A 13983-nucleotide genomic window follows, 5' to 3' on the forward strand; every position below is an offset into this window, starting at 1 on the left:
ACCTGATCATGAGTGATACTCCTTGCATATAGTTATCAGCAATGGGTGCAGCTATAACCAAAACTTACATTTATGCCATCATCTTTTACACATCACTATTTACTAGCAAACTGTGCAGCCTGAAGATGTTATGTCTTTTGTACTGATCACAGCCATTGTTGGTTTAGGCTCATGGTATTAAAGATGCAACTGAAATCATTTTTGAGATGTCCAAAGATGAGAGGAAAGATTTCTACCGGACAATAGCATGGGGCTTGAATCGTCCTCTCTTTGCAGTGTACAGGAGAGTCCTTCGCATGTACGATGACAGGAACCATGTGGGAAAGTAAGACTTTTTTTTATATTGTAAGTATATACTTAGTAACACAAATGGTGTGATAAGTAATTTGTTACTCTTTATTATCATTATTAATTCCTAAACCATGAAAGGTATCACTAAAATGTGGTGAAGTGGAATGCATTTTTATGGTCACGGCTCCATTTTTCATAGTTTTGTTAACACATCTGCATGGCGTGATAAATACTGTCTAGTCTTGTCTTATGTCATGACTTCATTGGTCATCTTTAAAGGAAATTTCTAGTGTTTTACTTCATGCTGCTAAAACATAATGGAGTAGTCCAAAGTGTGTTGTCAGATTGCTTGTCTTTGAAATTGTGAAAACTGGATTGTGATATTTTACTTTTTATGCTATTTTAGTAAATGTGTTTATATGGCATATTATTGTTTTGCAGGTACACACATGCAGAAATTGAAAGGCTGAGAGAGTAAGTACAGATCAGAACCTTAGCTGTATATAATATTGTTCAGGGACACAATAAAGTGCAAGTAACCTCTCAGGAGTTGAGCCTGCTTTATGTACATTGGGTGCTGGCTGTTTGCTATGACTTACTCCCAGCAGTGAATGAAACCATAGAAAAATACCCAGTAGCAGAATTGCTGTATTTTTGGTCACCTGGCCTCCCTACAAAATTGATCAAAAGTGAATAAATATTGCCTTCTACCCTAGAATATTAACGAAAAACTATCGCTTACTTTGCAAAAAAAAAAAAAAAAGAGCACTCGCACAGCTTCAGAAATTAAAGAAGCACTTTTACGAAAAGAAAGTATTTTGAAAAAGTTTTGATTTTCTGGGGGGCTGAGTGTTCAGACCGTGACTAATCGGGTCACAACTCTGCGTCACATGAGGAGACAGCCACATAATAGAAGTCTATGGGGCACATCTCTTCAGACTGACACAGAGCAGGGAGAGGATTGTGTGGTAGCGCAGTCATCTCCTTTCTCATTCCTGTGATCGGTCAGGTTTTTTTTGTGACAGGTACAATTTAAAAAATATATATACTGTAATATAACATTTTTTTTTTGTAAAACATAAATCTATATAATAGTTGTATTATTGTAATCGGACTTACTCTTAGAATAAAGCTAACATGTAATTTTTACTATAAAGATAAACCCCCACAATATTGCATAATCATATTTAGGGACACCCCCAATAGGTTATTTTTTAGAAACATAAGTAGCAAAATGGTAAAATTGTGGAGACCAGCTACATATGTGCACAATGAGAATGATTACAGTTTTTATTACTGCCAGTCATCATCTTGTTGTATACTACTATCCTGTAGCTTATAGTAGGCTGTTCCAAAGCTGCAACCCTCAAAGATTAGTTATAATCTGACAGCTATTGTTTAATATCCCTATACATTCCACAAGTTATAACAGGTGTTGTATGCCTTATTCTTTGCTTACTTAGGCTTCGGGTGAAGCATGGCAATGACTGGGCTACAATAGGAGCTGCTTTGGGTCGGAGTGCCTCATCTGTAAAGGATCGCTGTCGACTAATGAAAGAAACATGTAAAACAGGTGCAAGCCTTTTCCAGAGTCATTTGTCATTGCAGATGGTTTTGCTTTTCAATTTGCTTAAAGAGTCACAGTTGTTAAATTTTTTTTGCAGAAAATTAATAGTCCAGGCGATTTTAAGAAACTTTGTAATTGGGTTTATTACGCTAATATGCCATTATCTGCATTTACAAAGACGTTTCCCAGGTCCCCCCCTCCTCTCCTTTCTGTCATCCACTGCTCAGAATCAGGAAATCTCAATCAGACAGATCCAACAGAGGAGAGAGCCCGGTGATGTAGCTTTAAATTAACTCTTTGTTGTCCTGTTTTAGTGTCTCATTTCGCTCTCTCCATAGGAGAACAGTGAAGACAGGGGGGGGGAGCTTCAAACTGCTTTTTCATGATAAAAATTCATTTTTCGGCTAATAAACCCAATTACAAATCACCTTTGACAGTGACACTTTAACTAGTTACCCAGTATGTATTTTACCAGGCCACTACTCTTGCCTATCAAGTGAACAGGGCGTAATTCAGCAAGAAGTCACACATTTTTGCTGATGTATGTCAGGTGAGGGACGATAAATTTCCCCCCCCCTTAAATTTAAAATATAACATCCTGGCTGCATCAGAAAGAGGCTGGAGACTTCATCTTATGCAGTGTGGGTCCCAGCACCTTCATGTGGGCAGGGGGATAATAATCAGTGGTGAGCTGGGCAACTATTTGTAAATAGTGGACACTCTGGCTGCCAGTCAGAAGGGGCTCCCTCTATCACTCTGTGTCCGGAAACACAATCGTAAGGTACAGCTGAATTGTTCTGGTGACTGGTGGAAAAAAAACAAAAGCCCTTAGGCCATTTAAGTTTTTAATTAACATTTTGTGCAAAATAAAAATATATACATGTTACCACCAGAAGCAACAGTGGAAGTTTTCCCTCCCCTCCAAAAAATAATGATGTTTTCACTTCACCTGCAGTCGGTCTGACATGTTTGTCCAAAATACAAATGCAAATTTGTGTCCATATTTTGCACATGTGGCTTTAAAGCCCACTAACATTAGTGCAGAGAACAATTACTCTTAGCCTAATATGAACTTGGAAATATTCATAATTTGATGATACCTGACCGATTGTGCATGTGATTCTCAGGTAAATGGACTGATGAAGAAGAAAGGCGTTTAACAGATGTTGTACATGAACTTACTGGCACTGAAACTGGTGATATAGTTACACAAGGGGTCTCTTGGGCTTCAGTGGCAGAAAGAGTGGGAACACGTTCAGAAAAGCAGTGTCGCTCCAAGTGGTTAAACTATTTGAATTGGAAACAAAGTGGTGGAACACAGTGGACCAAAGAAGATGAAATCAATCTGATTTTAAGGTATGGCCAAAGTTTTTTTTAATTTTTATTTTGGACACTTATAAAAGAGACTCTGTTAGTAGTAGGGCTGGGCGATATACCGTAAAAATACCGATACCGTCTCTGGCGTCGGTTAACCGACCTCAACTTTGCCAGGACGGTATCTGCGGTATTTTTAACTATCTTCCTGTCTGAGCCCTAAGCGCTGCACAGGTTGGAGGAAGTTTCCTATGTGCAGTCTGTGCAGGGACGCACAGACTGCACATAGGAGACCGGTACTGTGTGTCTGAGCGCCTCTGCCAACTGTCTGTAGAGCTCACAGAGCATTGTCTACACTGGATACAAACAGCCCAGACTCCAGACTGATACATTTTACATAGCTGGTCCTGCTCTCAGCTGTATCCGGTGTAGACAATGCTCTGTGAGCTCTGCAGACTGATACATTGTACATAGCTAGTCCTCCTCTCAGCTGTATCCAGTGTAGACAATGCTCTGTGAGCTCTCCAGACTGATACATTGTACATAGCTGGTCCTGCTCTCAGCTGTATCCAGTGTAGACAATGCTCTGTGAGCTCTCCAGACCGATACATTGTACATAGCTAGTCCTGCCCTCAGCTGTAGCCAGTGTAGATAATGCTCTGTGAGCTCCAGCCTGATACATTGTACATAGCTAGTCCTTCCCTCAGCTGTATCCAGTGCAGACAATGCTCTGTGAGCTCCAGAGTGATACATTGTACATAGCAGGTCCTGCTCTCAGCTGTGTCCAGTGTTGACAATGCTCTGTGTGCTCCAGACTGATAAATTGTATATAGCTAGTCCTGCTTTCAGTGGTATCCAGTGTAGACAATGTGAGCTCTACAGTCTGGACTCCACACCGATACATTTTACATTGGTGGTCCTGCTCTCAGCTGTATCCAGTGTAGACAATGCTCTGTGAGCTCCAGACTGATACATTGTACATAGCTAGTCCTGCTCTGTATCCAGTGTAGATAATGCTCTGTGAGCTACTGTAGTGGCTGTGTACTTGCCTATACATGTCCTGTAGTGTGTACATTGCTTTGGTGTCTGCTCAGTTACGTTATTTTTTTACGTTATTGAAACTAAATATTGTGTTTGGCACAACCAAGTGGGTGTGGCTTGTAAAAGGGGGCGTGTCATAATTATCACCCAGCCCTAGTCAGTAGATTTATGGTGTCCTTTCTAAGGGTAGCATGAAGTAGTGACAGAGAAACAGAATGATGTATAACTTGCATTGTTGTGTGCAGCCGATTCAGAGAGATCCTCCTGAATAACATGGACAATAAGTAGTCCTCTCCATTATGTGCATGAGCCCAGTAGTCCTGGATGTTCATGAGAAGCAGAAAACTCCACCCAACAGCTGCTGATTGGCTGTACACCAGCATTTCTGTCAATAGTTTATTCTACCCTAATTTAAGGTAGACTTTTAAAGACTGGTTGTAAAGAAAACAAAAAGAAAAAAAAAACATTCTGTTCCTTGCCAGGTAAAGGGAGTAAGTCGTCTTTTTTTAATTTTACAGTGTTTCCATTTTTACCTTTTTTTTTTTTTTTAATTATTGGACAGACCGAGAAGTGGGAGGGTAAAGTGAGGGACAGAAAGTGAGGTGAAAAGGGATAGGTAGAGAATAGACAGAGAGAGGGATGCAAATATACAGAGAGCGGGAGAGAAATAATAGCGCACTTCTTGATAACAACCACCCAACCCAGGTGCTGATAAACCAAGCTTAGAAAGTAGTCGAAACTAGAGATACTCACAGGAATTAAGATGAGTTGAAGATGTGTCTGCACCTAGGAAAGCAGAGTGATGTACAGTGTGCACTAACACCTCACACTCTGTCTCTTTCCCTCTTCTCTCACACTTCACCCTCCTTCCTTCTCTGTTTCCTGCTATCTCTGTATATCTCACCTTATAAACCTCTCCCCCTCACACCCGTTCAACACACAGGTTGATCACATGAAAGCCTGAGCAGCAATAACACATACACTTCTGCCCTTGAGTCACACATACAAGCACCCTGCTTTCCCAGGTAGCAGAGCTGTGCAAATAACAGGCAGTAATAGACAAATATATGTTAGGCAATTCCACTGGCACATAAGAAAATAGAGGACTTGCCTGTGTGAAGCAATCAGCAGTATATCAGTATAGCTGAGAAGGTGCACAGCCATTACTGAGATCGATATATGAGAGATTCTCTTAGTTCAACATGAGCATGTGATCAGTATCCCATCCTGCCTGGTTATTTTCCAGCAAGCACCATGTGACTAACAGGCCAATCAGAAGTGACAGAACAACTGATGCAAATTAGTCATGAGGAAGGGGAATGGTTTACAAGCCAGGACAGAGAATAACAAGCCTAGAGCAGTAACGCTGCACACTGCATAGTTGCCAACATTTTAAAATTTTTTCCTGGGACAGTTTAGTGTTGACAACAAGGGGTGTGGTCTTGGTGGGGTGTGGTCTTGTTGGGGCATGGCCTATTGTGGGTGGGGTTTGCAGGGTGTGGCTTGTCACAAGTGTTTTGTTGTTGTTTTTTTCAAAATTTTAGTTAGAATTTTACAGTCAGAACAACACAAAAGGAGCATTACACACCCCAGTATCCCCAGTATATTACACACCCCAGTATCAGGTCCCCAGTATATTACACACCCCAGTATCAGGCCCCCAGCATATTACTCACCCCAGTATCAGGCCCCAATATAATACACACTCCAGTGTCAGGTCCCTAGTATAATACACACCCCACTCAGAGCAGGCTGTGGCACAGAGAGAGCACTCTACTGACTGTATATACTTGTAGTTTTTTCCCATATGATGCAGCTGCACCCCATATCATCATACTACTACCCCCTTCATCCTCCTGCCCCTCCATCATCATACTACTACCCCCTTTATCCTTCTGCCCGTCCATCTTCATACTACTACCCCCTTCATCATCCTCCTGCCCCTTCATGATTATACTACCTACTTCATCATACTATTAGCCCCTTTATCTTCCTGCTCCTCCATCATATTACTACCCCCTTTATCCTCCTGCACCTCCACCATTATACTACTACCCCCTTCACCATTCTACTACCCCTTTCATCCTCCTCCATCATTATACTACTACCCCCTTCATCATCCTCTTGCCCCTTCATCATACCACTACCCCTTCAGCATCCTCCTCCCCCTCCATCATCATACTACTGCCCCCTTCAACATCCTTCTGCCCCTTCATCATACCACTACCCCCTTCATCTGTTTTTAAAACAAAAAAAAGCTATACTTACTCACCTGTATGGTTCCTCTAGTCCCCCAGCGACTCCTCTCCCTGCTCGCATGAGTGATGTAACTTGTGTCAGCAGGGGGCGGGGCTACCCACGGTGGGGGCGGACACAAAATGGCAGCAGGTAGAGATAAGGCTTGTTCACACGGAGTAAAACTGGCGGAACTCTCAGCCGCGGAATCCCGCCAGCCTCCGTGTCATACTGGCCGTCTATGGGAGGCTCGCGCGCCTGCTCTCTTGGTGCGGAAGAATGGACATGTCCATTCTTTTGAGTGGAGAGCCTTGGAGAGAAGAGTAAAATTCTGCCAGTTATACTCTGTGAACGGAGCCTTAGAGGGGGTCAACAGTAATCAAAAAAATTGTAAGCACAGAACTTTTGTAGAAGCAGAGAGCAGAAAAGTGGCTGAAAACAGCAGAACAGATTAATAAAATACAATAGAAATGTGGGTAAATGTTTTTAGTGGAGTACCCCTTTATTATTAGGAATAGAATTAGAAAGAGCTAAATGAGCAAATTGCCTATTAGAATTTTTGCTTCAACAATAATTAATCATACTCTGCTGTGAAAACTATAATGCTCACATAATACTTGTTCTTTCATAATAACTTTGTTATTATATTCCTTTTCTAACTAGAATAGTAGAACTTGGAGTACTGGATGAAAATGACATTAACTGGGATTTATTAGCGGAAGGTTGGAGCAGTGTTCGATCCCCACAGTGGCTTAGAAGTAAATGGTGGACTGTCAAACGGCAGATTGCAAACCACAAAGATGTGTCCTTTCCTGGTATAGTAATTTTATTTAATGCTCTGGGCATTTTTGATTCTGGGAAGTTACACCACAGATACAGTAATCTGATATAGAAAAAAACTGTCCCGTTGCATTATAGGAGCTCAGCAAAGCTGCCAAATATACAACAAGTATTTGTATAGCTCTGTGTTGTGCTGTTCCTCTGTTATTTATCTTACAGAATCCTGATAAAATTTACAAATTGGTGTATACTTTCAATGTGAGAATATTCAGTCAGTGCTGATCACCAGCCTGTGGGTCTCTAGCTGTTTCAAAACTACAATTACCAGCATGCTCAGGGCAGCCATTGGCCATCCAGGCATTTAGGGAGTTGTAGTTTTACAACTGCTGAAGAGACACAGTTTGAAAACTAGTGGTGAAGAGACATACCTTTGACAAGAGGGACATAAACACCCAGTTGTTAGCTGATTCATAACAATAGCATAAATGACATAAAACCTATATAAATTGGGTATCTCTGTAATCACACTGACCCACAGAATACAGATAACATCAAATTTTTTTACACCATAACTTGCATGGTGTGAAAACAAAATCTGCCCCAATTTGCTAAATCGCTGTTGTTTCTGTTTTCCCATTTTATCCCCCCAATTTGTTTTTGTTTTTTTCAGTTTTGCCATCAATTTTATAGTAAAATGAAAGACGTTATGGAAAATTACAATTAGTCTTAATACTATTAATATGAAGCTGACATTGCTGTCCAAGGAGAGATAAAAATGCTAACAGAAACTGAAGGCTTTTATCCCTTTACGTTCCCCACTTATGCCCAGACTGAAATCATCTAGCATGGGTCTTTAGTGTGGCAGAACATGTGTGGAACATGGAGCTGTTGGTGTGGTTAGGCATCTGATTCAGGAGCCCACAATTAAGCATGCTCTATTCCCTAATCTTATGGTGCATTTACACAGAGAGATTTATCTGACAGATCTTTGAAGCCAAAGACATGGACTATAAAGAGGGAACAGGTCATAAAAGAAAGACTGAGATTTCTCCTCTTTTCAAATCTATTCCTGGCTTTGGCTTCAAATATCTGTCAGATAAATCTCTCTGTGTAAACGCACCATTAATCTAGTATTTCTTGAACAAATTGATTAACCATGGATTTTTGTTTTCAGTATTAATAAAAGGACTAAGACAGTTGCATGAAAGCCAAACTACTCTTTTGGGTGCTCAGGAGCTAGAAAACAAAGTGGACATGCAGTCCCTGAGCGGAACGTCTGGTGTGCAGCATGTGCAGATAAGAGTGGCTCACTTGGAGGAGACCCCAAGCCTACCGCAGAGTTCAGTTGCAGCACTGCAGATCCCCGTACAGATCACGCACCTTTGTAAGTATGGCACTAGTGATTGTATTGCTGATAGCATAAACTGTATGCACACATATATTCTGGCTGTAAATGGGAATTAATTTATAAAGCTAATGGCACAGGTATATTCTTATAAGAATGTATATAATTCTTACTACATTTTTAGAAACATTCACAGGATTTATAGTGTCAGTGTTAACTTTTATTGACCATTTCCTGCCCCATGATTATGTCACTTTAAGTGAATTGCTCCCACAAACCGGCATAGTACTATGGTGATAGTAAAAGAAAAAATATACTTGTGGTCTTGCCACATTTGTATTGACCAGTATAATAAAGTTAACATGTTAATTATAGTGTACATTGTTGTGAAAAAATCTGATAATTGTTACTTATACCACACAATAAATATTGTTCTCTTTTTATCATAGCCTCACCGGAGTCCTCCTCTCCAAATGCTGACCCAGACCCATTGTCCACAGGAACACTGCAGACATTTGAGATCCTACCAGTAAGTAAATGGTGTAAGTAAGGTGACTACTGTTCTCATTTTTATAGCACAATATTTTAATTGGTTCCACAGCTATATAATAATAATTAAAGAAAACATAATATCTATCCTCTGTTGTTAATTAATAGCTCTTCCTCCTTTCTCAAGTCTTTTTATTTACAGCCAAGTGGTACCTCAGGCACATTCATCCTGCAGACAAGTTCTAGCCAAAGTCTTCCAATAACACTGACATCAAACCAAGGTGTGACCCTGACCTCAAACACCTCCCCAGCATCACCAGAGCAGATTATTGTGCATGCCTTATCTGTAAGTAACAGCATATACTGTATACTGACTGTGTATGTGTTAGGCTATGTTCACACAACGTATACTTTCGTAAATGTACGGCCGTTGTTGCCGATTGCATGATTGCTGTGATTAATACGAAAATATACATTACCTTGCTGTCTACGAAATCCCGGCCAGAGCGTATACACATAGCATACGCTTAGGCCGGGATATCTAGCGGCGCCATAGAAATCTGACATGTCCGTTTTCTGCGGCCGCTATTCACCTGTCAGTGCACACAGTGGAGTGAGCGGCTCCTGCTGCACGGTTGCGCCCGCATCAGAACTCAACGGCGCTAAAGATCATCTTAAATGATCTTTAAGGTTGATCTTTAATTAAACCGGCCATTCCATGATGGAACGGCCGGTCTGATACAGCGTCTGAACATAGCCTTAGAGTGTACGAAGTGCATTTATACATATTGCTGCTTCTCAAGCCACTTATGGAAACCACAGACCTTACCTGTACAGTTCTTCTTATACAATCTATAAGGTGCAGGAAAATCGCAATTATTTTATTGGTATATCAGAGTATCAGTATTGAATGTGCAAATACATATCACTTATTCAGCTATTGTATTTTTGTGTGACTAACACTGTACAACACTTTACTAAAAGAAATGTGTATAATGATTGATGCGGGGATACAGGGGATCTTCAGTTGTATCTATTTTCATGGGCTTCAGTTAGCAGACACATGCATACATATATAGCAAGATAATAAACTGTATAATTTGTGTACTACACACACTTCACTTTCTCTGAACATTTTCTTTTATGAAATGCTGTATAAACTGTACACATTCTCTCTTATTTTCCTTGTATCTATTCACAGCCTGAAAACCTCCTGAATGCAAGTGACAATGTCACAGTCCACTGTCATACACCAGGGATTATCATTCGGACACTGGCTTCTGATGACATCCCTTCACCCCTTGCTCAGACGGAGCTTTCGGTTGATTCTAACATACAGCAAAATAACTTCCTTGGATCTCAGAGATCTCTGAAAGCAGATGGACTTCCCCAGGAGATGCACAGTACGGACGTGAATATCAGCCAGGACTCTTTAGAGTGCACAGAGCAGCCCATAAATGTGGGCATCAGGGGTAATGTGAAACTTGTTCATCATCCTGGAACTAATGCGGAGGACATGTCAAGTGCAGACGTAAAGACAGATGACAGTCACATTGACTTGACAGATAACTATAACAAAGAAGTAAGAGAGTTATAAATGTTATGGTGTTTTTTGTTTTTTATTTAGTTTAAGAAAAATTATCTGGAAATTTTGAAATGAAAGGTGTTCTATGAAGCCCAAGTTAACCCTATGCCTCCGTGTGATGTAACAAATAATTTTGATATAACAAATGCCCACATCCTTACCTGATCCGCTGTCATGTGTTCTGGTTGACCTATTACACAAATTTGAAATCTGGGGTTTGTCAATTTATGCTATGAAAACTTAGTGAGTTTCCCCCATTGACTTCAGTTCTACAAGGAAAGCAAAAACTCACAAAATATCCATATTTTGGGTGTGTTTACATGTGGCTAATCTGCAGCGGATTTTATGACCCATTGTCTTTAATGGCACCTTAGCAATTCTACAGTCCTATTGGTCCCATTAAAGTGTGAAATGGTAGGCAGATTTGCTGAAGATTTACCCAAGTGACCATACCCTTTTGTGGGTTTTCTGCAGATCGACCCTATTATCAGCCCAGTTTGAATATTCCCTTTAAAGAGGACCTGTCACCCCCCGTGCCGGGGTGACAGGCTCCCGACCCCCTGTTAGATCCCAGGTCCTGGAGATATCAGCGCCCGAAGCCCGGCGCGCGCGCTGAGAGATGAATCCGATGCCCATAGAGAATGACGGAGCATCGGACTCCCCATTCATTCTCTATGGGCGTCTGACTCTGCTGTCAGCCCGTCAGCTTCGGGAGCTGATATCTCCGCGACCCAACCGCATCAGGAAGCGGGATTCGGCGGGATCACGTAAGTATAAGGGGATCTAACAGGGGGTCGGGAGCCTGTCACCCCGGCAGGGGGGGGGGGGGTGACAGGTGTCCTTTAAGTGTCACTCTCACTTGTAAAAACATTCTTTTTTAAGTTTTGATCGGTCTGGGTCTGAACACATCCTCTCCCTGCTCTTTGGAAGAAAAAAGTCGGGCACCATAGACTTAAATTATGAGCCCAACTCTTTTTTTTTTTCTTACACTTAAAGAGATTCTTAATTGGCAGATGTATGCCTATCTAGGAACTCCTTATATCAAAAGGCAAGCTGACAGCATCAGTTACCTATGAAGCAAGAATTGTGGTATTGCCTTTCAATAGATGCTCTGTACCTTTATCTGTGAAAAAACACTTATTTTATGTCCCAGGGACAGTGTCAGAGACGTACCTGAGACCCTGTTGGCGTATATATGCATATATGTGCTGTCTGTTTCCCTTAAAGCGGAGGGCCTTGGGGACCTGACACATACATGCAATAAACAAACATTGTGTGGTGATTATACAAAGGAGCTGGTTCTAAAGATTACAGCTGACTGCTAGGGGCAAATCCCATGACTGTCTTATGGTCTGGGAACCCTTACCATGGAAAAAGATAATCCAAACCGAACAAGCCCTTTGTTTGTTTTGTCCAAAGTGATCTGTTTCAAGCAGGATATACTACATTTTTCATTAAATGCTGCAGTTGTAGCATTTTATCCATTATTACAAGAGCAATGATACTTGAAATATGTAAGATTTACCTGACAATGCATACATCTGTGTCTGTGTGTGGCAGGGTGGATTAACATCCAGCACTCCCAACAATCAGATGTTTGAAAAGATGCAACTCCCTCATTGAGACATCAAAACTGCTGCAAAAGAAGGGTCTGTGGAGTCTCAGTTACGAGTTTCAATACACGGGAATAGCCAGATATCCCTCCAGGGGAGGGAAGCCTATTGCCAAGGGGGTGCCTCCCAGTGGGGAGATCACCAAACCACCCTAATACGTAGCCCCTTAAGTCCCACTCGGTTGCGAGTATTGGAACATACATAGGGAAATACCAGGGTGGCCACTTATACGTCAAAGTCTAACTCTGTGGCGAGTATTGCGACGTGATAAGGGTTTACCAAGGCAGGCATCCATCCACAGACGGGGATTCGGTGTAGTTCGGGGTTTCGGGGTAGTTGCCCCTCGTCAGTGTGGAGTAGGATTCTGGCTAACAGGGGCAATGAAAAACAGACCAACAAAACACAGCAAAAAAAATCAGATGGAGTACTCACTGAAGAGTCTCCACTGATGCATTGCCCCCTATAAATTTTAATATGCAAAAGAAGGGTCCGTGGAGTCTCAGTTACGAGTCTCCACACTGACGAGGGGCCTTCACACGTACCGTATCACTGCGTATTTATCGCTGCAAGTTTCTCACACATAAATCCACAGTGATACTGATTGCTATAAAGTCAATGTATGTGTATTCTTGCTGCATGTTTGGTGCGATTTGTACATGCGACTTTTGATTTTCACAGGAGAGTTTAACACCACAAAAAATGCAGCTACTTTCATGCAAGTTTTGTGCAATAAATACGCAGCGATACGGTATGTGTGAAGGCACCCTTACACAGAGATTCTGGAGTGCATTGCTGACCTGTTGGTAACCATAATAAACATGTTATGCTTACCTGTCCATGCTCCCCCGCTGACTACAGCCTGCACAGCCAATTACTAGCTGAGACAGTACAGTACCGTGGCCAGTGATTGGCTGAGATGGCTGTCACTCCAGAGACAAGGCCGTCTTGGAGGTACCTAGGCTGCAGTCAGTGGGAGCGTGGAGAGATAAGCATTTATGTTTACCAACAGGCCAGCATTGTATAAAACATTTTAAATGCTAGATAACTCCTTTAACAGATGTCTGGGACATTTTTTTTTAGGGCAAGTACTTAGGTAGAGGACTTTTATCATTAGGTTGCATGGTGAAAAACAGCAGGTATAATTACACTCCCCCCTCCTATCTCTATAGGGCTGTCAACAAGTTTGCAGGGCTCAAAACTGTGCATACGGTGCCCTTAAATGTTTTACACATGTGGTGTATATGTGCGTATGTTTAATGTGTTCTTTTCAAACCCCTTTTATGGAAAAGCGGTGTACTGAACTATTACAAATCAGCATTTTTCTTTTCATGTAGGATCTCAGATCATCCACCCTTGAAGAACACATTGGTCAGCCTGCTATTGAAGGGACAGTGTTGATAGTGCCATCATGCCATGGTTACATACATTCAGATGATATTGATGGAGAACCTGTGCTTCCACTTACCACACTTGCAGGTAGGGTGTGGCAGAAGCTGGCTCATGTTCATAATGAGGTGAAAGTGGATTTTGAAACTCAAAACAGATTAGGATGCTTTTTATATGCATTCCTGATTCACATAATTGCGTTGCATAGAAAAAGTGTTTTGTGCAAAAATACAAGTTTTATTTGAGTCATCAGGGCCAAGAAGTTGGAAGCACCACCAGTAATCTGCCATCATGTGTTTGTCCTATTTGTCACTGCTTCTGAGAGAATTCTAACACT

At 41.5% G+C, this 13983-nt stretch overlaps 1 protein-coding gene across 3 annotated transcripts in view; it reads left to right on the forward strand.

Moving 5' to 3' along the window:
* DMTF1 (cyclin D binding myb like transcription factor 1) overlaps positions 1-13983 on the forward strand; it is a 32304-nt gene that overhangs the window by 14332 nt on the left and 3989 nt on the right. For all 3 annotated transcript variants that reach the window (XM_069978439.1, XM_069978454.1, XM_069978447.1), the window contains exons 6-15: positions 168-325; positions 733-765; positions 1755-1864; positions 2986-3214; positions 7112-7263; positions 8403-8612; positions 9023-9102; positions 9250-9408; positions 10264-10644; positions 13595-13736. In XM_069978439.1, coding sequence (XP_069834540.1) covers positions 168-325; positions 733-765; positions 1755-1864; positions 2986-3214; positions 7112-7263; positions 8403-8612; positions 9023-9102; positions 9250-9408; positions 10264-10644; positions 13595-13736 — 1654 coding nt within the window. The remainder of the gene's footprint in view (positions 1-167; positions 326-732; positions 766-1754; positions 1865-2985; positions 3215-7111; positions 7264-8402; positions 8613-9022; positions 9103-9249; positions 9409-10263; positions 10645-13594; positions 13737-13983) is intronic.

Source organism: Dendropsophus ebraccatus, chromosome 1 (assembly GCF_027789765.1).
Source record: "Dendropsophus ebraccatus isolate aDenEbr1 chromosome 1, aDenEbr1.pat, whole genome shotgun sequence".
Classification (NCBI taxonomy): Eukaryota; Metazoa; Chordata; class Amphibia; order Anura; family Hylidae; genus Dendropsophus; species Dendropsophus ebraccatus.